We start from the raw sequence: 22,321 nt of genomic DNA, 5'->3' as shown, positions 1-22,321 counted from the left end.
GTATGATACCACTAAGCCAAAGACCCTTTAGTAAATTTAGATACATTCAGATATCATTTACAAAAACTTGAAAAATAAATTGTATAAGAGCATCTCCAACAAATTCTTTTTATAAATAGAAAACAAAAAATCAAAATCTCCCAAAAAAAAACATTATATTCATCCCCAACATATTCTCTATTTTAAAAATCAAACCATTAATTATATTATAAAAATATTCAATACATTAATAAAATATTGTCTCTCTCCTTTGAGACGAATTGTATTATCTATTTTGATATATAAGATGTAAAATTGTAAACATTTAAGTACCCGGATAACTTGACCGGTTGAAGTATTAACCGATTATCATTCTGATGTAGTATCCGATTAATGCTTCAACATATAATATTGAGTTGGATACCACATCACTCGCAACATCAACATGGTAACCAGTTAATGCTTCAACTGATTACCCGGGTATTGAAATGTATAATATTTTATATCATAGGTACCAAAATGAAAGTTCTAAAAGTACGTTAACCAAAATAGGTATTTTATTTATTCATGCAATTCCCCTATTTTAAAAAATGTTTTAGAAAACCTGTTGCAAAAAAAAAAACACCAAAAATCTCTATTTTAAAGATGCTGTTGAAGATGCCAATTAGACCATCTCTAGAACATGACCTGAATCATTTTGATGGTTCTTTTTTTGTCAACATTTTGTTATGAAAATCCTCCACATATTCACCTGTCTGTTATGGAACCATAAATGAAGGATTTCTATTATGGACACAAACCACACGCACAATTACAATTTCAAACACTCAGCTCGCCCGACCTCAACTCGACCAATAAAACGGGAAAAACAACCAACCAACCAACCAAACCACACAGATATACAAAGATTTACAATAAATGATGGAATAACAACACCGCTCGAAAAAATATTCTAAAACATCGTGACTAGCCCTCGATCGGAGTGCCAGTCCTGGCTTGTGATATACGGTTAGCGTATATGGTTACTAGTCGCAACTGTGTACTGTTGAGACCTTCTAAATGTGGCAAGAAGGCTTTTCCGAGCATTATGTAGATATCAACCAGGCAAAACACCACCGTCTGCCATCAACAAGATATTATGATATGCATCGATTAATAAACAAGCATCGACGCTCTTCTCGAAGAAAAACGAAAGAAAGTTATTATTTGGAGTAAATTACGTTTTTCGTCCTTGTGGTTTGTTGAACATTGCTATTTTCGTCCTTGTACTTTTGAAATCACGATTTTCATCTCCATAATTTACAATTCGTTGTTAGTTTTCGTCCTTATTTCCTTATACTTAGACGTAGGAGCAAGCTTTAGGGATGAAAATAGCAATGAATTGCAAACCACATGGACAAAACTGTAATTCCGGAATCATAGGAACGAAGGTCACAATTTTTAACAAACCATACGGAAAAAACGTAATTTACTCTTTTAGTTGTGTTTTTCACGCAAAGGAAGGAATGGAAAGAAAACAATTTTTCATGTTATTAGATGAAAGGAAATATGTCACCCTTACATATATACCCTCCATATTTGTTTGAATAAACTACGTTTTTCGTCCGTGTCGTTTGTTGAAAGTTGCTATTTTCGTCCTTATGTCTTCAAAATTACAGTTTTCGGCCTTATAGTTTACAAATCGTTGCTTTTTTCATCCATGTGGTTTACAATTCATTGTTTCTTTCGTCCCTTTGGTTACAATTTATTGCTATTTCAGTCCCTCATACTTGATGGTAATGAATTGCCTCGAGTACAAAAACAACAATGAATTACAAACCACATGGACAAAAACCGTAATTTCAGAAGTACAATAATCGGACTTTTAAACAAACCATAGAGACGAAAATCGTAACTTACTCCATTTGTTTTCTCACTTCCCTTATTTGTGGTACAAGGGTATTGTGTCATAAAAGATAAGAGACTCCTTTCAAATTCTCTCCATTTCTTCCCATTTTTAGGAGGAAAGTTTTGGAAGGTACATAAAATAAAGAGTAAATTACAATTTTGTCCCTGTGGTTGTTAATAATTTTGATTTTCGTCCCTGAGGTTTAGAAATTGCAATTTTCGTCCTTATGATTTGCAATTTATTGTTATTTTTGTCTCTGGGCTAATTCCTACATTAAAGTATAAGGGACCAAAACAGTAAAGAATTGGAAACCACAGAGACCAAAACAACAATAAATTGTAATCATAAGAACGAAAAAAGCAATGAATTACAAACCATAGGGACAAAACCGTAATTTCTAAACCATAGGGACGAAAATCGAAATTTTTAACAAACCACAGGGACAGAAACGTAATTTACTCTCAAACAAATAATATTTTCCCTCCTAGAAACTTTCCCTCCCTCTTTTTCCTACAAAAAGAACGTTTCGAGAACACATTTAACTACTTACCTTGCGAACGTCTGCACTCTGGTTACCGAAAGCATCAAAAAGCGCAGGCAAAAACAACGGTAATTGAGCCATTAATTCGTCTTGGGAGAGCCGATCCACAAGCTGAAGACAAGGGTAACAGAGAATATATCATCAGCTTTGCTATCATTTCGAATGCGAAGCTTAAATAGATATGATTTACTTAAGCTGCAGGTGACAAAATGCTTCTCCCACGACTCATTCACAAAAATGGAAATGGTTAAATGGATGGAGCTTAACCTTCATTAACACACCTTCATCTAACCTTCATTTACTTGTATCACCATGATTGAAATTTTAACAAATTTATGCATTGTGAAAGTGACTGAAGGCATATATGAAAGCAATTTAAGGCATGTGAATGTTCGTGAAGGTAAAGATGAAGGTCCGTGTTTCTTTGTGCACCGTCAGCATAAAAAGAACTCATCCAAAGGCTCAAATATATTCTCACCGTTCTCACCAAACACATTGTTCTCCCATGATCCCAACTCTTACTCTGAAATACCTGACATTATCTCTATTTTATTTATTATATCTTTGTATAACAGATTGTACCTATTGACAGTCTGAGCTATCTAGCTAAAGAACAATCTTTTTGTTTGCATATTTCTACCAAATAAAGTGTTCTAATGGGTAATATTGTACCTATTGAAAATTTGAACTATCTAAGCAAAAGAATGATTTTTTTTGTTTGCAAAGGTTGGAGACATTTCGACCAGATAAAGCATCCTAAGTTTCACTTACACACAGCACTTGAAAAAGAATGAAGAAAACCCAACCGCAGAAGTAGAGAAAGATGACCAATTTGACATTCTGGGAAAATCAAACTTCGAAACCAACCAATTCGAGTTGAAGAATTTCCAAATTCAAGAGATCGGTAAATAATATTTTTGCAAATGTATATAACTGGGATGCCAGCATGTACCATGTGTGCCTAATAACGAAGTCATGCAAAAACAGGAAAGAAAAGGAAATATGGAAATTTCATGGCATCGAGTTAAATAATGGATTCAACGAGTATATTAAGGTACGAAAGGGTCATTGGCTCAGCGCCTCAGCGGTACCCGCTTCTACTGGTACCGGTAGACCCCTGGGAGCGTGTGCATTAGTACTTGACGTATATAAATATTAGAGTAAGTTATGTTTTTCGTCCCCTTGGGTTGTTGAAAATTGCTACTTCCGTCCCTGTGCTTTTGAAATTACGATTTTCATCCTATGGTTTACGATTCATTGCTGTTTTTGTCCCTACATTTACATCTTATTGCTGTTTTTGTCCCTATGGTTTACAATTCTTTGCTGTTTTCATGCCTCGTACTTAAAGGTAGAAGTTAGCCATAGGGATGAAAATAGCAATTCATTGCAAAACGCAAACCATAGGAATGAAAACCGCAATTTTGCAACCATGGGGACGAAAGTTGCAATTTTTAACAAAACACAGGGACGAAAACGTAACTTACTCTATGTATTATATACTTCAAAAAAAGGTATATTGAGTTACAGAACAAACTACCTTTGTCAAACAGTTTATACATGTAACAAGAGTTTTTTCATCTTCAGCAACCAACAATGGGATGATAACCTACAAAGTTAGAACACAAAAGGTTGAGACATAGCAAATGACCCAACAAATTAAAATACCTGCATATGTTTTCAAGTAATAATTTACAATCTAGAATGACTTACACTCAAAGATCTAAAAGGATCATACTGAGACAGAACAATAGTCAAGCAATGCTCTGCTTCACTTGCTACCTGCATTTAGACCACAGGATCATAAGGGGAGAAAGGCAAAACGATCTCTGTCCCAAAAGGGTCCACTTTTAGGGTACGTTTGGTACACTGGACAAAAATAACAAGGATCATTGTTCCACGTTTGACAGTAACAGACAAGAACAGGTGGAAACAAAGCGGAACAGGCGTGTTCCACCCCACCCCCACCCCCATGGAACAAGATGGAACAAACCTATATTTTACCAATATAATCTCAAAATAAAATTTAATTATCTTCTAAAACATAAAATATGCATCCCTCTTCTGTTTACATTTTATTCATTCTTTAAATTTTATTTATTGTATTCTATGCTCTTTAAACTTTCACTTTATTGTCCTCAAAATATTATTTTATGTGAATTCTATATTTTGGTTAATTTATGTAATTTGTTAAATATCAATAATATAGAAAATGTTATAAAATAGAATTTGGAAACTACATAAACCTTTTATTTTGGTTTCATTTTAATCGTGTTGTCGAAAATTTCCTAATGATATATTTTGTTATAAAAAATAGTTAATTTATTATAATTTAATAAATTACCATTATTAATCAAAATATATAAAAGATATAAACAACTCGTTAGGGGTAAATTGGTCATTTCATATGTTCTTTCCAGTCCAGTCTGTCTTACCAAACGCTGAACATCTATTCTGTCATGTCCTATTCTGTCTGGATACCAAACGCACCCTTAAAGACTAAGCATGAAATGGGCGCTTCCAAGTACAGGATTGACAAAATTTTCAAAGAAAAAAAGGCCCCCGTTTTTGTGAGTGCACAACGAAGCTATGATAGAAAAACTCACTTTTGGGTTTGTGACCTTTGTAACATGTAGTAATTTTTCAACTACAATCTCAACAGAATCCTCCATCCCGTCTTTCTGGTGAAAACAGCATAACATTCATGTTATAACAGAACTCAAAAAGAGGGTGGGGGTTGATGAAAACTAAATGCCAGTAAGATATATCATCTTGAAAAAAGGAGCATAACGAAAAAAGACTCGGAACAAACCTGATTCTTCAGCATTTCAACTATTAATGCAAGAGCAAGTTCCTGAACTGATGAATCATTGTTGTCCAAAACCTCAAGTCCAACCGTCAAAATTTGGTTAAAATACTACAAATACACAACATAAATGTATATTAGCACAATTTTTCCTCAAAATAAATATTTGCTACTTAATTCATGCATTATTGATAAGATGCAACTTCAACAGTGTCATGGAGAAACACAAAAGGCAAATACAAAAACCGTTTCTGCAACATATAAATGATCATCCGTGTTATGATCTGTATAACATCAGAAGGACAAATCAAGCGGCTGTTTGGTTGGGTTTCTATCAAGTCCTGTATGGATAAAGCTGTCTGTGTGGATTAATCTATGGACTGGGAAGGTTTTTTTAGAGGTTTTTTCATAGATGGAAGGTGCGTGTTTTTTAATTGGGAGGAACAGGTTTGTAAAAAAACTTGGCTTTCTGCATAAAGCTTCCTCCTAGAAGCTTACTGAATAAGCCACTTTCTATATATAGCTGACCCAATAAGCTGTGAGTCCCATTAAGCTCATTAAGCTGCTAACAAACAAGCCCTGAGACACATATACTAAATTCTTTTGGAAGGTACAGTTAATGTTAGTAGAATATTACGAGCAACTCCCGATTCTTTCCTGAAATATAAATCGATATCCACTTGATCATTTTGATTTCACTACAAACTCCAGCACCGATTAAATAAAATCCCATGACATAATAATGGTAAGACAATTTATATGGTGATGGTAGCAACAAGTGATTATGCCTAGCAACGTCTGCCGAGAAGTAAGTGGTTATAGAAGAAGCATCAATAAAAATTTGTTACAGAACTGAACGTACTTGTTAAAACTCTATTTAGTATGAGGATGATACTAAAGTGTAACATTTCTCTGTATGGATTAAGTAGCTAAAACCAGCAATTTTGTAAATGTTTTCCGGTTCCCCAATCAGAGGCGAAATGAAGAACAGAAATCGAAAATACATATGCAGTAGCATACATATGTCGCTGATATAATGTAAATAAGCAGCATCATACATAAGCATCCATTAAAAATGTAAAATAGTTGCTGATAATTTTCTTTCCATAATTCTGGCAAATACTTGTAACCCATATCACAGTATCAGGTGGGATGGAGGAAGGACACGAACGTGAGACCTCATTTCCAATGACTTAACACCCTAACCAACCAGGCTATCATCCCGAATCTGATGAAAGAGGATGAATTGAGACGGTATTTTGTAAATACGTAATTATCTTGAAAAGATTAACCATTTCTTATTTTCCGGTCGCCTGAGAAAAGAAAGATCTTTTTGTTTCTTCCAACAATTTCGGATATCTAGTGGACCTCTCAGTAGGATTCGAACCCAGATGAAGTTCTGACCATCAGTCAGAGAAAAAAGAACAAATGGATCTTGTAGGATTCCCAAGAAATTCTTCAATTTCTTCCGGAAGCAGATGACTAATCATCTGCTTCTCACGTTCCATGAATAGCCGGGATTGAGAAATATCCAGAAAGGCATTTCACGAATCGGTGTGATTCTATCTCTCTCCTTCCATTTGAAGGAAGGAAGGATCCTACGTTAGCCAAACACCCTATCCATATTTCAGTAGACCTGAGACAGGATCCAGTTGGGTCAAGTTATTGTGTCAGTCACATATACGGAGTTCCAATCCATGTCCAGAAAATCATATTCAAACCGAAATAGAGGATGGTTTACAAAACCCAGACATAAATCAACTACCCCTCCTAGGCACGAGGTAACCAGATAGTTATACGAGTGAAAGGAACGGCTTAGAAATTTGCAGTAAAGGTTAAATTGGATACGATTGGATGGTACTAACAAAATCGTGTGCCAACTCCCATAAAAAAATGACATATATTTTTGTATCAAACCACGTAGGGGTAGCAGGAGCAACTTTTAATTTATTACGAGCCCAAATGATGGATTCAAATTCACAACTAGTTGGGAGTTTCTGCCTAATAGAGGCTAGTTAAGTACCAAGGCAAGATGAGGTTTACCCTCAGAATATAACTATGTTTCATTCATCCGAATGGATCTGCAGAAGGCATCCTGAGCATACATCGTAGTGATCACTTAAAACAGAGGATTTGACACATGGACGCCTCAAACTCTAGATTTCAATTTGTGATATAGAAACAAAGTGATACTCTAGTAAATGTGTTATGTGTCCCCAAGATGAAAGTGAGTCGACTCCAATACTTCATGTTCATGTCATCTGAAAACTTTAAAAAAATCCTTGTCACTATTGGAACAGGAAGGGAAATACATCTATTTTCCCTCCCACTTAAACAAAATTTAATCCTACACTATCTCTGCTGTACTGAAGTTGATTTGAGTAATGCAACATGTTTCATGACTTAGTCAAGCATATTAAGTTGAAGCTATGAAAAAACTGAAAAGGCATCTCGTATATACTAGAAAACATGTTGCTTCAAAGCTATATTCCAGATCGATCATCTTATTTAAACCTCAACGTCGTTACTTATACATAAAATTTCCCACAAACTGTTCAAGAAGCCAAAGACTGCATTACTACACAACTCCAAGGCAACCAGAATGCACTACTCTTTTGCACTAGATATATAAAACTTAAGACATAGTAGCTTCTTCAAATGTTAATAGTCACAATGTTTGGAAACTCTGGAAAATAGCTGGTACTAAAAGAAGGCAACAGGTCAATGTGGGTCACGGAAACAATCGGCTGGGTCGTGTTGGCTGACCTCTTGAACAAAACACTCCCCTTTCTCCATTCTCTTCTTATTCATTGCAAAATATGATTTCAAGAAATATACATAACGTGAAAACACATGAAGTTAAACCGTATTGGTATAATGAGCATATCAAATCTAAATAAGTACCACACTAGTTTTAATAAATAGGACCTACAATTTATAGCCTCATAAAGACATTATATTAAGATAATTCCTTACATTTAATATCTTTCATCTATATTTTGCTAACAATTTTTCCCAAGTAACACTTGTAAGAATAACATTGTAAAAAAGGTCAGGTTTTGTTTGCAACTTTTCAATTTAAAATTAAAATCCAAGGTTTTAGTTTCTTTCCTTCAAAATACATCCTTATCTTCGTATATTGTTCGACTTGTATCATTTTGGTGCTAACGTTTTTAATATACAAGCATAATATTTTTTTCACATGCCATGACAATCTTAAAAAACACTCCCTACACTAATTTCTAGGCAAATGACTTTCTACATTAATTCAAATGTAGGTAGGGAGTACGATTGGAGATGTTCCAAGTGGCTTTTAGTTATTGTCATGGGAGAGTAAAAATTAATATGATGTGCATGGATAGGGATGGGATTGATTTTGGCAGGGGATGGAGGGATAAGGGCAAGAGGGGGAAAGGGTAGGTTGTGCCACCAATAAGGGGTGGGAGAAAGAGTTCAAAGACATAAATAGATAAAAATGTAGTATATGATGATAACTAAGTTCGATTGTTTGGATAAAAACCCACTTAACCCATGATGATAGTATTTCCTTTAAAGTTATAACCCATTTGACCCATTAGTTGAATTTTCTTGACCAGTTATAAACCAATCACCGAAAATGATGGGTTGAATGAATAAATTTTGTTTAGCCACCTTTAGGTACAAGGTCAAAGTTGTCTTCAACTTCAATAACACTAAAGCTATCACTACATACACACGCCATATAAACAGGCAAAGGAGAGTTGTCTACCTTAGTCCATATGGACGAATCGTTGACCTCCGAAGCATCAACTAACTGCTGAAGGGCAGTGCACTTGCTTGCAGTAGAATAGTCATCATTCCCATTACAGATCTAAAAGGGAACACACAAGAACATCAGGTTATCTAATATGATGAATACATGGAGTAACTGTTCCCTTTGTAAGAAAAAATGGGATGTTTTTAACAACTTGAACTCACCAGACTAAGGATTTGAGGAATGCTTGATGCAGTATCGGCAGAAGAATTGATCTCCGATGCTGTGAGTTTTGAAAGACCAAGTTCCAGTTCATGTGGAGCCACATTATCATAATTGCAGCCAACAGCAATCTGTTGTTCACTAGAGTTTACTAATCCATTGATATGAGGAATTGAAGAAACCCCCAAATTGGTGTTGTGCTCCAAAATTTCTGATCGGGTAGTCCAGGATCTTACTTTATCACTTACAGCATCAGCTGCATTTAATGTATCCTTAGAATTTGAAGTAAAAACATCATTGTTGGAACCAATCTCAAGACCCTGATACAGCTGGTCCTCACTTCSAWMARGTRCTSCTCSAYCAACAGMGCYWGTGAYCTGGGTGGAWTCTTGKGCAGAYACCCATTTYYTACCACYATCACTATCAAYSGARCYRCYAGARTACCTTCCAAACAAGGGAGTCTTCTTTGACGCTCCAATATATCCTTCTTCAGAAGAAGTCCCAACAACATCATATGGATCATAAGAGGACTTAGAGCGCTGTCTATCTTTCCTTTGCTGCAGATAGTTCATCAAGTCCACTTCTATACGAGGCGTAAGTTGCTTAAGAGCTCGCCTAAAAGAATTCTGTTCTTCAACTGATAAACTAAGAATGTAATTCAAAACAGATGTCGAATCAAAATGAGAGTAGACCGATATGATGCAGGTTATAGCTGCTTCCTTCAGTCTTGTATTCTTATCATGGACCAATGGTGTCAATTTAGCAAGCCAGAGCTTCAAAATGCCACTGTTACCAGAGCCTTCAGAGTTAGTGGCGTGCTTATTAAAGGAAGTAACAGCAAACTCGATTACAGCCAGTTTTGCCTTGGGGGATCGCTGTTCGTCTAGAGAACGAAGCAAAGCCGGCAACAGAGAATCTACACCATAAATTTTGCCAACAATTTCTAAAGTTGCGGAGCAAGGTTGCCTCACTAATTCCTTAGGATCAATTAACCGAGAAAATACATGGGGTAGTATCCTCTCCATATAACTCTCAAAGGGTTTTCGACAAGCCGGAATGATATCTGCAAGCGTTGTGAGAGCCGCTTGTGCAACTTTATGGTGGGGATCATCCAAATGTTGGAAAAACATCTTCATGACTTTCTCAAAACTCTGCATGACCTCCTGAATTCCTCTAGAGCCTTGCTGCAACAAAGAGCGCAGATAACTAAATGCAGCAACCCTGGCATGCCAATCTGAACTAGAACTAAGCCCATCACTCAAAGCATCATTGAGAGAAGCTGGGCCATCTGTATAACTAGACATCTCTCCAGAGATTAACTGGCTATCATCAAAGCTCCTACGTCTGTTTGCAGACATTCGCCCAGATACGTTTTTTCTTGAAAGTGGCCTCTGAAAATTGGGAACATGGCTATTGTGTGAATCCCTGTAGTGTGAATCTCTATGTGGCGTATCAAAGTACTGCCTATCCATATGCAAATTCACAGATTGCCTGCCTCCCTTAACATCGTTCTTATCTTCAAAAGAGCCTCTTTCTTGATGTTTTTCAGCTCTTCTTGCCGTGTACGATGAAAGAGATGATAAAGTCTCATTTCCAACACTACCCTGATTTGAGTGCTTGGCAGCATCCCTTGAAGCCTGAATCTGGGTAATGATGTCCGACAAGGCCAAGCCACCATCGTGATTGCTACCTTTAGAGATGCCAGAGTTAGTTGTATCTAATGATGAAAAGACAGAAAGTTTATTGGAAGCGGGAACAGCAAGAGGGAATGGTGGATCGCGAGATGAAGGTGGGTCCACTCCTGCACTAGGAGTAACAAAAAAATTTAGTCATTTAAAATCACATGGAAACTTATGGTTGTCAAAGAATGATCTTATAACACTTATACCAAAAACTGGGTTAGCAGTTGAAAAGTTACAGCCAGAATAAGAACAGGCAAGTACCTAGATCCAGACTTGACGATTTGACCCTGTCGAAATCGAAACCTTTAAGCATGCTTTCAATGGCTGAAACCTTCTCTTTGCTTGCATGCAACATGCTTTCCAGACTACGTTCTGTACCCTTACTAACAGACTTTGATTGTGATGAAAAAAGCCCAGAGGAGAGAGAGGTCCCAGAAGGTAAGCTTGCATTTCTATCCATTGCAACTATCGCTGAAGTTCCATATCCAGGTGGATTTGAAGGAGCAGAAAGGTGAGTATTAAGTGACATTTGTGGAGTCCTGTCACGAAGCAAGGGTGAAGCATGCCTCCTGTGCATACCCCCATCCTCATCATTTATTATCTATGCAAACAATAATATCTAGTTAGACCAACAACCATATGGTAATGTAAGTGATTCTTTGCCTTGTGTTCTTTACTACATTTTGTTTGAGAACCAAATAGTACAAGACAAGAAGCATAAAACATATTGTCAAAAGTTCAAATCACGAACCCTTTGAATAACAGGATCAAATTGTGAAAACAGACGACGGGAACGCTCAGGCCATGTTTTGGAGAACATCCTGTAGCAAGCTCTAGCAGTTGCTCGCACCTGTTGCTATTACAAGTTAATCACCTATATAGTAACAACAACGACGACGACAATGTCACCATACCTCGCTCATTGCATCGCCGACACAACATTTGATAAGGTCTTCATAAAGATCTGCTGAACGATGTATCTCAGGAGCATCAGCCCAATATTCCAGTATCAACAAAGCATACTCACAGCATCTGTTGATATTTAAAAGTGGTTAGCATGGTATAACTAAAACTGAGGTAGCACGGGGAATAATATAACAGAGCATACACACACTACATCGATTTTGAAGTGGTTAGCATGAGTATAATAAATTCAAACCTGGCACGAAGTAATGAACTACGGTCATGTTTTGCAGTATCAGCAACACGAGGAAGTATACGGGTAACTTTACAGTTACGCAACATCTGTAGCAGAAGTGTACAATGAAACAGATAATATTTGAGAAGGTAAAAAGTATATGAAATAAATCAAAACAACTAAAACTACCGTTTTTATGCAGTTATCCGCAGACTCCGCAATTACAAGTACAGTTATTACGACAAGCTTGAAAAGAACCTGAAAGTAAAATTAAGGGTCGGTGAAACAATGAGCATGTTAGGATCTCAACAGTGTAAAGACAAATTTGTACTTACAGGAATGAAGATCTCTGCACATGCCTCAAAATCACCCAGCAGCTCTTTGGATAGAAAGTTCAATAAATGGCAAGCCTGGCATGAATTGATAAGAAAAACTGTAATGCCTGAAGAGTAAAATGCATACACCTTTATAGCTAGACATCATCATGTCAAATAAAATTCTTTGATCAAGTAAATTCAATATCTTCCGTCCATGGGTTCCCCCACTTCGCCGAAGGACAGTGTATATTAATCCATCAAGATACTCATGCAATTCACTGCACTCTTAATGGTTGCAAAATAGAAAATGATAAACAAAAAGAAATGGACACACAGAGAGAGATGGAATACACAGGAGAGAATATCCAATCTTGAACCAATAACATAAATCAATCTGTACCCATGATAATTCATCGACATTCACAAACACTTCAAAAAGGAAAAGGAATCGCCACTGACGGTGAAAAAAATGCTTAAACACAAATTACATATGACAATATCAAGAAATGATTATGCATGTACACTCACGAGAGTGAATCCTCAGCCATCCACCCCACCCTGGGAAGATGGAAAGAAGTTCCACCGTAGGTATGACATTCACATTGTGTTTATAGGGCCTAAGAAAACTAAAACAAAGAAGCTTTAAGCCTTTAACATACTTCAAGCAAAAATTTCAGATACATGAAAGTGCACCATACCTGCTTAACTATGCTAGATCTTCTATCAGCTAATTGTGTGCTTAAAGGACCAACAAGCTGCTTTAGAAGTCCTCGAAAACATGAATAATCAGTTGCACCTGGTGCAATCAAAAGTATGACTGTATGAGAGCAAAATCGAACTGCATACTAATCCATTACCAAGTACTACAAAAGCTCATAAGACCATAATCTGGTACACAGCCACAAAAGAAATATACACACCTCCAATGACAAGGCCTTCAACCCTTTGCATGGCTCCAATGCGGATGGACCAATCTTTCTCAGGAACTAGAGTTGAAGCAATCTTCTCAAACTCCCGGATCAGCTCCTTCTCTGAGTACACTTTGATGGAGTCTACTGGTTTTTCATTGACATCACTTTCACCTGTAATACAGATATATCAATACAAGGAAAGAGAGTAAATGGCAGTAACAAAACTTGTATGGAAAGAAGTATAAATTAAAAAAAAAAGGAAGAGAGAATAATATAATCTTAAGTTGATGATAAATACATTCAGATACTACTTACACACTTCTCTTCCATCAATCAGTTCAGGACCACTAAAGGTGGAATCTGTGTGCTGAACAAAGTGGACACAAGTAAAGCTAAATATTATATTATTAGGCTGCCTTAAAGTTCTATAATCAAGGATTATTAGGCTGCCTTAAAGTTCTATAATCAAGGACATAACAAATGAAAACCTAGGCATGTTAGTACGTATATTTATGTTTATATATGGGGTGTAGGAAGTATGACGCCTGCATCGGAATACTCACATCAAAAGCGATAGGTGAATCAATCCCTTTTTCCTACTATTTACAATGGAGGGACTCCCATATATTACTAAAACTGAATTAGCATTAACCACTATATTATCTAAAAAGCTAATTTGATGAGTTCGCTCATCTAGAGACTTGGAATTGAGTTAAACTTTCAAGAATGATACTTTATTTGAGGACTGATTCAGCTCCTTGTTATTCGGCATATCCTGCATTTGAATGATAATTTCAGCAACTAGTCACTTATTTCTATTCCTTGTATTCTCCTTTAGTTTTATATCAGTAGCCATTGTTGACCAACAACTATAACTGGGTCCTCAACACAGAGCCATGGTCAGGCCCCAGCATCTTAAGACCAAGAGTGGTTGTGTTTAGGCCTTAGCACAGTAGTGAGTGACTTATTTTGGATACAGTACAATATAGATGTTAATGTTACAACAAACCTAGACTCTATGAACAAATGTATATCAACAGGAGTGGTGGTTGGAATAAGTAAAGGGCAAATAAAAGATAGGCAACCAAAATAGCCTAATTCAAGCACGTCTTACAGTTTACAAATCTAGCTATACTCAAAACTTTTACATCTGACATTGATCACTCATCATTACAAATTATACAAGTCTGCTACCCCACTGGGAAGAAACTAATGTGGCCACAATATTGCAAGAGATCTGGCAGCATTAACAGACTTAAACATGCATTATCAAAATAAATATGGGGTAGAGAGTAATAAAATTTCTACGGTAAAGGGACGGCCAATTGGTAAAGAACTTACAGGAAAGAAAATTATTTCCCAACAATGTTTTTAATTTCACTTATGTTGACTTGTTGAATAAACACCACTAAAAGACCAAATACAAGCAACATAGACATTATCACATTGTTCAAGAGCAAATTATACGATCAAATGAAACTATGAACTTCTTTGTTGAACAAATAACCAAAATAAATTGGAGCACCATCATAGAAATTAACAGTTTAACAGCTTCCTCCTATTGAAGAAATGGATCACATTACATAACCTGATAACCATATCTAAAAGAAATATCCATTGTATTCTAAGATCATACTAACAATTAACAAATAATAGACTATAAAGTATGTAAAATATGCTTCACAAGCACCATTGATATAAATGTGAACATGGGCTAAAAGTAAATAAAGTATCTAATATGTTCAAGGCCGTAAACTTAACCTCCAAAAAGAGAGACTTCACGAGAGGAACTCTTGGCCTTTGTGCTGCTTCTTTTGGGATTTCGATTAGAGTGTTTGGTATCAGCAGGAGCATGAGTACCAACATGTACATCTGAAGAATGATGTTTTGGTTCAATTCTCTCTAATCTGGCGTTTATATCTTTTACCTGGGATTAATTCAAGTCAGAAAAATAAAGTTTAGCACCGACAGCAAGGGCACACTTGTGATTTAATAATCTAATCCCAATAGACAAATCAAGGACATGGCACCTCACAGTCCACACTCCACAGATGTACATTGATTTATAAACACATACCCCATGGCATAAATGTCACCCTTTTTAATAGAAAAGGGTGCAGCATAACTTAGTAACGTAATCAAAAGAAGTGGTAAATGACTAAGATATAGCAATGCGGTATCCCTCTATCCAAAAGTGTGCTACTTTTATCCAACCATATTTTTTGATCCCATTTCTTTGAATTAGACACATAAGTGGCTTGTCGTAGATGTAGGTGTTCATATTTTTTAAACCAAAAGATAAAACACTAACGACAGTAGAATATGCCTAGCTATAGTGTCTCCCTTTGGTAAGGGAACACATGGAAGAAGTATGAATGACTGGAAATGGCACACTAGCAGTAATATAATCACCAGTGATGATGGAAGCTGATGACGCTGAAGTTCTTCACGAAATTGAAACCCAATTTGAGCATACATCTCCTGCAGCAGAGGAACAACGTTGGATTAATGAAAACAAGTTATATAAGTGATAACGTCTAATCTATCACAAGCAAAATCCTTAACTAAGAACCCTGGTTCTATCCTTGCATCAAAAATACACACAAGAATCAACCTCCATGCAGCATACACTTCAGTCCATTGCTACTCCTAGCAAGGCAATTAAGCAAAATATACATCCTACCTAACAAACTACTGCATTAGTATCTATCCTAACAACTCATTTGTAGAGGGAAACGCGCCAACTAAGAAATTCCACCTCTCCATCTGCAGTGTCATGTGCATACCACATGCAGACAATTAGCTTTTGGGAAAATTCAGTACGTCATATGAACTCATTTAATGGTATAGTCAATAACTTCCTCTTTGAACCATGCTTACAAATGCCCCTCAGCTAGTTCCCATAGTGTAGCCAGAAAGTACCGGATGAATGGCAACATCATTCACATTTTGTCCAGTCCAGCAAAAGCATTGACCAAAAACTGGCATGTCATACCACAAGCCCCTCTAATAAGGACTTCAGCAATTGTGTGTAAACAAAGATGTGCAATTGTGTGTAAACAAAGATGTTCCCACGAACTTAAAGGTTAAAGAATGCTACAACTAAATAAACTGTATTTCAGGCTTCCAACTAATGCATAGTAAAACGACTATCGGGAAACAGCAGCCCACAAACACACAATCCTGAAACCAGGAAACACCAAAAATAAAAGATAAACACACAAGGAATCATGCCCAGCATAGAATGGTTGACCATCTAATAACTAAAGGTAGAAGTTGGTGTTAGAAAAAAGAAGGGAAGAAAATAAAAATGTAGGTAAGTAGCAATATTATATATATATATATATATATACACACACACTATATTATAAAGCATTTGACAAAAACTCTTAAAAACCACTGTTTATGCATAAAGTACTATTTATTAATGCATATTACTTAAAACTCAAGATTGCAAGTAGATTGTGCGTAAGTACAACTTATTAAAGCTCCATATCTGAATTCGTGTAACTAACTGTAGATAAACATAATCAAATACAAGATAAACATAATCAAATACAAGATAAACATCTAAATTTAAATATAAAAAATCTAAAATATAATTAGGATAATCATTGAATTCTAACAGAATACTTAATTATTATCTTTATAACATTTATAATATTAAACCAAAAATAAATTAAAGAAATTACAAAAAAATAAAAACTTTTAAATAGTTGATTTGATATTAACATTGATATTTTTTTTTTCAGATTTATATTTTATTCAAAAATAAAATCATTATTGCTTTCTTAAAAACACATAAAATCGTATTATAACATCGATATAGACAAATAATAAAATAGAACATTAAAGTCGATATGTGTCTCGCTGCATTGCACGAGTACTCTTCTAGTATATATTATAAAGCATTTGACAAAAACTCTTAAAAACCATTTTTTATGCATAAAGTACTGTTTATTGATGCATATTACTTAAAATTCAATATTACAAGTAAATTGTGCATAAGTACGGTGTTTGGGATTGCTTATTTAAAACAACTTATGTTTTTTTGTAAAAGTGCTTATTAACTTATGTGGTATTAAACCGGAGTTAAATAAAACAGGGTTAAAATTGTAAACTGGTAATAAGCAATTTTTCATAAGGCAGAAAAGATTAACTTATCAAAAACAACTTATTACCGGTTTGACACCGGTATAAGCAGATTTTTTTTTTCTTATCCAAACACCAGAAAACAGCTTATCACCGGTGCCAGACTGAAATAAGTTAAAAAGCAGCTTTTATAAGCAATCCCAAACACCCTATAAAGCTCTATGTTTGAATTCGTGTAACTAACTGCAGATAAACATAATCAAATAGAGGATAAACATCTCATTTTAAAATCTAAAAAATCTAAAATATAATTAGGATAATTATTGAGTTCTAACAGAATACTTAATTATTATCTTTATTATTAAACCTAAATTAAGTTACTCGTTACGTTAAATTAAATTATAATAAAAATTTTGAATTAAAAAAAATATACAAACAARAACTTTTAAATAGTTAATTTGATAYTAATATTGATATATTTTTTRCAAATTTTATATGATATTTTCAAATTTATATTTTATTCAAAACTAGAAACATTATCGCTTTTTCAAAACCATATAAAATCGTATTATATCAACATGGATAAAAAAATAAAATGACACATTGAAATGGAAATGTGCCTCGATGCATTGCACGAGTACCCTTCTAGTATATATATATATATATATATATATATATATATATATATATTTGGTCAGTGCCAAAGGGGATGCAGCCTAGCAGCCAAAACATTATATCCAAACTCAGTTTTGGTATGTCGAGCACTAGGCTTGAATTCCAAGAACAAGAGGGACTGGAATTGTGAGACAAAATAAAGTTAGTTTCTGGTTTTCACAATAGAATCTCCTTTTCCTCTTTCAGAAAGCAAAAAATAACATAAAATTGGAAAAAGTTAACATAGTCCAGGAAAAGGAACTGATTCCAGTAGCACTGTAGCAGGTGCACTCGTAGTTGAAGAGCAACTCTTTTGCTCTCTACTAATTCAAACCAAATACTGTTCTATTGAACTGGCAAATTGCGGCTGTATAAAGTTCAAATACATGTGCAACAACTGCACCAAGTTTAGATAGAAGAATAGCTCTAAGAAGAACAACCATTTTAGAGCTGCATTTAATCTCTATAATATTATCAAGAAGTTTCAGAGCACTGACTATGCAGAACGAAGAATAACAAACTAACAATGATGCATAGAATGTGGACTTCACAAGTTCAAACCCCATGGGAATAAGCCTCGAATAGACATATTGCACAAACAGTTAAGCATGACCCTTACTAACCTCAATACATAAAATAGCAGCTTCTCTCACGCCTGGATTAGGGTCATATAACATCTGTAATATCTGATCATTTGAAGAAACAAGATAGATAGACAGGTGCACAGAGTAAGTATTTCCAGAAGAACCATCCACTGACGATATAACCTAATGTAAGCTTTATAAAACACTTGTGGTGACCTACAGGAGGAAGAATGGCACGTTGAAGAGGTAGCTCTGTAGATGCAAAAAGACTGATTGCTGATGTGACAGTTCTAGCAAACTCTTCTCGAACTCTCCAACTTCTGTGAGTCCAAGCATTGGATCCAGCTCTCTCAACAATGAGAGTTGGGGAAGAAACCTGCACCACCAACAGAGGCACTCTAGTAAGGTTTGCTGATGCAATTGTGTCCTTTTTCCATAAATTATCATCTCAATATAAAATGTACTTAACAAATAATCCAACTATAGTACAATGACTCAAGAAAGAAAGTAGGCACTGAAAATAATGCTAGCGCACATGATCTACATAAAGGAAAGCCATTAGAATGTACATCAGAACTTGACGAAATCAAGCTATATTCACCCAGAATATGCTACCCCTAAAAACAGATAACCACATGTCATCGCCTCATCGGATGCATGCAAGGTCTCAAACCCCAGTCCACTACTGATTGTAATATTTCAGCCGACTTGGAATATATATTTTCTAACTTGAAGACAGTAGAATGGCTTATGGGGAAAATGGTTGCTAGCCAGGATTATGCATTCCTTTGAAGAAGTGTAATAATTACTGCTCTGTCCTTTTTGAATGAATGCACACGACATGACCAATTGAATTCAGAATTTCAGATCATGGCGGGGAAACCAAGGAGCTCAAGTTGAGTCTAAAGTTCTTAACACAATTTTCAGCCTAATATTTGCACTCAGTAGAAGGCACATACCATTAATTTTGGCAAATGAACTGAACCTACTTCAGAAGCTGGCTAGGTAAGATTCCCATGGGAAAATTGTTAACCCATGGATATGAAATTCAAAATGAAAATCCCATATTGATTAAATAGTGCTTGGTGCCAATTTCAAAAGAACACCACTCACAGTGTAAGCCAAGTAGCACCTTCGGCTTAACTACAATATATTAAATTCACTCCTAAAAATCAATGCTCCTGTCCAGGAATTCACACCCTAGTTAGTCACAGCCATGGGAACTCCCAATTTTTGGCAAAAACGATCACAACTAGCACCCAAATCCCAGTTCAATCAACAAACCAAGTATAGGTTAGTTCTTTAAAACATTAACAGGTGAAATGACGCAACAATAAGCAACAGGAATTCCACCCGCCTTCAAGGAAAAAAAAATCCCAGTTCCAACTGTAATACTTCAACGTTATATGTATGTGAATTGCATATTCTTTTCAAATATTGAAAGACTTGTCAAAAAAATTCCATGAACATTTAGTCAAGTGATGAAATATATCGGGCCCCTGGGCCCTGGAAGAAACCAACGAAAAGCCATGGTAGAGAGTCGGAGCCGGCCCAAAAGAATATCAGCACTCGCATGTTTCGGTTGGAAACCGTCAATGTTCACTCAAAATTGATCTCAATTTTACACACACCGACACAGTACCTGCATGAGAGTGAGCAATAGGCGTCGAGCAGCATCGCGAACAGGCTGTTTAGCATCACCAAGACGCTCAACAGTAGCAGGAACTAAGGCATTGAAATGAAGCTTAAAGTGATCACCGGATACAATAGCAGCAGAATCGAGAGCCTGTAAACCGCCTTGAGAAACCCTAAAATTATTGTCTTTCAGGAGATCCAAACAACAATCAACAAGAGATGTGACATCCGACGACGACAAACTCTTCCTCGAAGATTCTAGAAGTTCCAGTAGCCTTTCTACTCCTGCCATCCTCTCTTTGGTATCCTTGGCACGTGCCATTTCTAACGCCTCCTCCATTCTTCGAAGCTTGAATTAGCGCCAGTGATCTGATCAGATCTACGACGAATTTTAGGCCGGGAAATGGCAATGGCGGTGGCGGTGCAGGCGGAGGCGGTGGTTGAGGAGTGACAGATACGCGGAGATGCTATCAGAGTAGTTACCACCGGGCTGGCTGATATGGTGGTACAGCTTGCAGCAACTTCCAAACGACACCTTCCCAAATTTTAATCAAATGGGGCCGCACTTAATTTTCAGGTAATCTAATTTTTGGATTGGGTTAAATAAATAAAATAGCAATTTATTTTTATAAAAAATTTTATTATTGCATTTTATTTTTGTTTTTTTATTATAGTAATGTATTTTTAAATTATTTTTTATTAAGACATTTTACTTTAAAAAATATACTCATAATAGCAATGGGTAACCTGTTACCTTTTAAACTGGTTAATCCTTTGATTTTTTTGTTTGTGTGGCTTTAATAAGGTGATGTGGATGACATATCATTTTGATGACTTAACTAAAATTAAAATAAAAACTTATTTTAAATTATTATTAGTTATTTTCATTTTTCATTGCTATGATCTAAAAAAACATTTATTTATTTTTTTACTTTTTCTTATTAAGTTGCATTCAAATTAAATATTATTAGAGTAAAATATTTATTAAATAAATATGAAACATTATTTTCGAGATATATTTTGTTTATAAAAAATTAACTTTTCTTATTTTATGTTGCTCAAATAAATATATATCTTTTAAAATTTTCTTTAAAATATTAACGAAATAAATTGTTATCTACAATTTCTTAATATTGTTATATTAATAAATAATTCAAAAAAATCTAATTAATTTATATATCAAGTAAAAAAAATTAAACAAATATAATATATTATTTAAAAGATAATATTTTTTGGTAAAAAAAGAACAAATATTATTTTCTTTTTTTTTCAAAAAACACATATTATTTTAAAAATATTAGCGAGATAAGTTGTATTCTACTAGTTTTATTGATATTGATATATCAATGAATAATTTAGAATTTTTTTAATTCATTTAATACATTTATTAAATAACATGTAAAATATCTAAAAATTAAAATAAAAAATACAGTGTTTAATAAGAACTAGTAGATGCTATGATAAAATAATTTTGAAAGTACAATGATATAGTAAGAAAGTCACATCACTACAGTACATGTGAACAACCTACATGGACAATGATGTGGCATGGAAACCTACTATAATGGGTAAATTTAAATCAAAAGGTTACCCAAGACTATAATGGATAAATTTTTCAAAGTACAATGTTCTAATAAAAAATAGTTTGAAAGTATATTGTTGTAATAAGAAAAACTGAAAGTACAATGCTATAATTAAGAAATTTATGAAAGTAGATTGTTATTTTCTGCATTTTTCCCTTTGGATTTTTATAGAGGGAGTGGTCGGTTATATTTCACACATTTAGACTAATGAAATTAGGCCACAAAGCAAGTATAAAATACGGCCCAACGTCGTTTTTTCAAATAATAAAATGGTACAAGTACCGGATTATCGTCCACAGGGATTGTAGCCAAAGTTAAATTAGAGTCCAATGAAATAGATGATTTCATATGATGATTTTGAAGACTTTTGTTTGATTGTAAGGTGAATCCAAACAGAATACAGAATATATAAAAGAAGCAAGGGTGTAAGACTTAAGGTGAGACCCAAACACAAATTTTAACAGCCAATGCTATAGGAATGCTACAGCAAGTAGTGTTTCGAAACTAAGTTCCACCATCTATTTTGAAGGCATTCCTCTCGGACTTCACCATTGCACTA

The 22,321-nt window shown here is 35.0% G+C and overlaps 1 protein-coding gene across 2 annotated transcripts; it reads right to left on the bottom strand.

The window, feature by feature from the left end:
- Positions 1–742: 742 nt before the first annotated feature.
- Positions 743–20,669, bottom strand: LOC112517887 (CLIP-associated protein-like). Of its 2 annotated transcripts, XM_025125257.1 has the most exons (22): positions 20,406–20,669; positions 20,187–20,330; positions 18,765–18,920; positions 18,584–18,646; positions 15,627–15,695; positions 14,976–15,141; positions 13,224–13,385; positions 13,002–13,099; positions 12,322–12,396; positions 12,176–12,244; positions 12,008–12,093; positions 11,763–11,880; positions 11,600–11,698; positions 11,110–11,449; positions 9,169–10,967; positions 8,960–9,061; positions 5,218–5,322; positions 5,012–5,086; positions 4,119–4,187; positions 3,946–4,014; positions 2,418–2,519; positions 743–1,098 (listed from the first exon to the last, which is right to left on the bottom strand). In XM_025125257.1, exons 1-22 carry the CDS (start codon positions 20,517–20,519, stop codon positions 946–948), a joined length of 4,233 nt encoding a protein of 1,410 aa, XP_024981025.1. In that variant the 5' UTR covers positions 20,520–20,669; the 3' UTR covers positions 743–945. The 2 variants fall into 2 exon arrangements, with proteins under 2 accessions (XP_024981025.1, XP_024981024.1); XM_025125256.1 differs by having other exon boundaries at positions 20,187–20,669.
- Between the last annotated feature and the right edge of the window lie 1,652 nt (positions 20,670–22,321).

The sequence above is a fragment of the Cynara cardunculus genome (assembly GCF_001531365.2).
Source record: "Cynara cardunculus var. scolymus isolate 2C chromosome LG 9, CcrdV1, whole genome shotgun sequence".
Taxonomy (NCBI): domain Eukaryota; kingdom Viridiplantae; phylum Streptophyta; class Magnoliopsida; order Asterales; family Asteraceae; genus Cynara; species Cynara cardunculus.
Note: the sequence above shows the minus strand (reverse complement) of the source record. Positions and strands in the feature narration are given on the sequence as shown.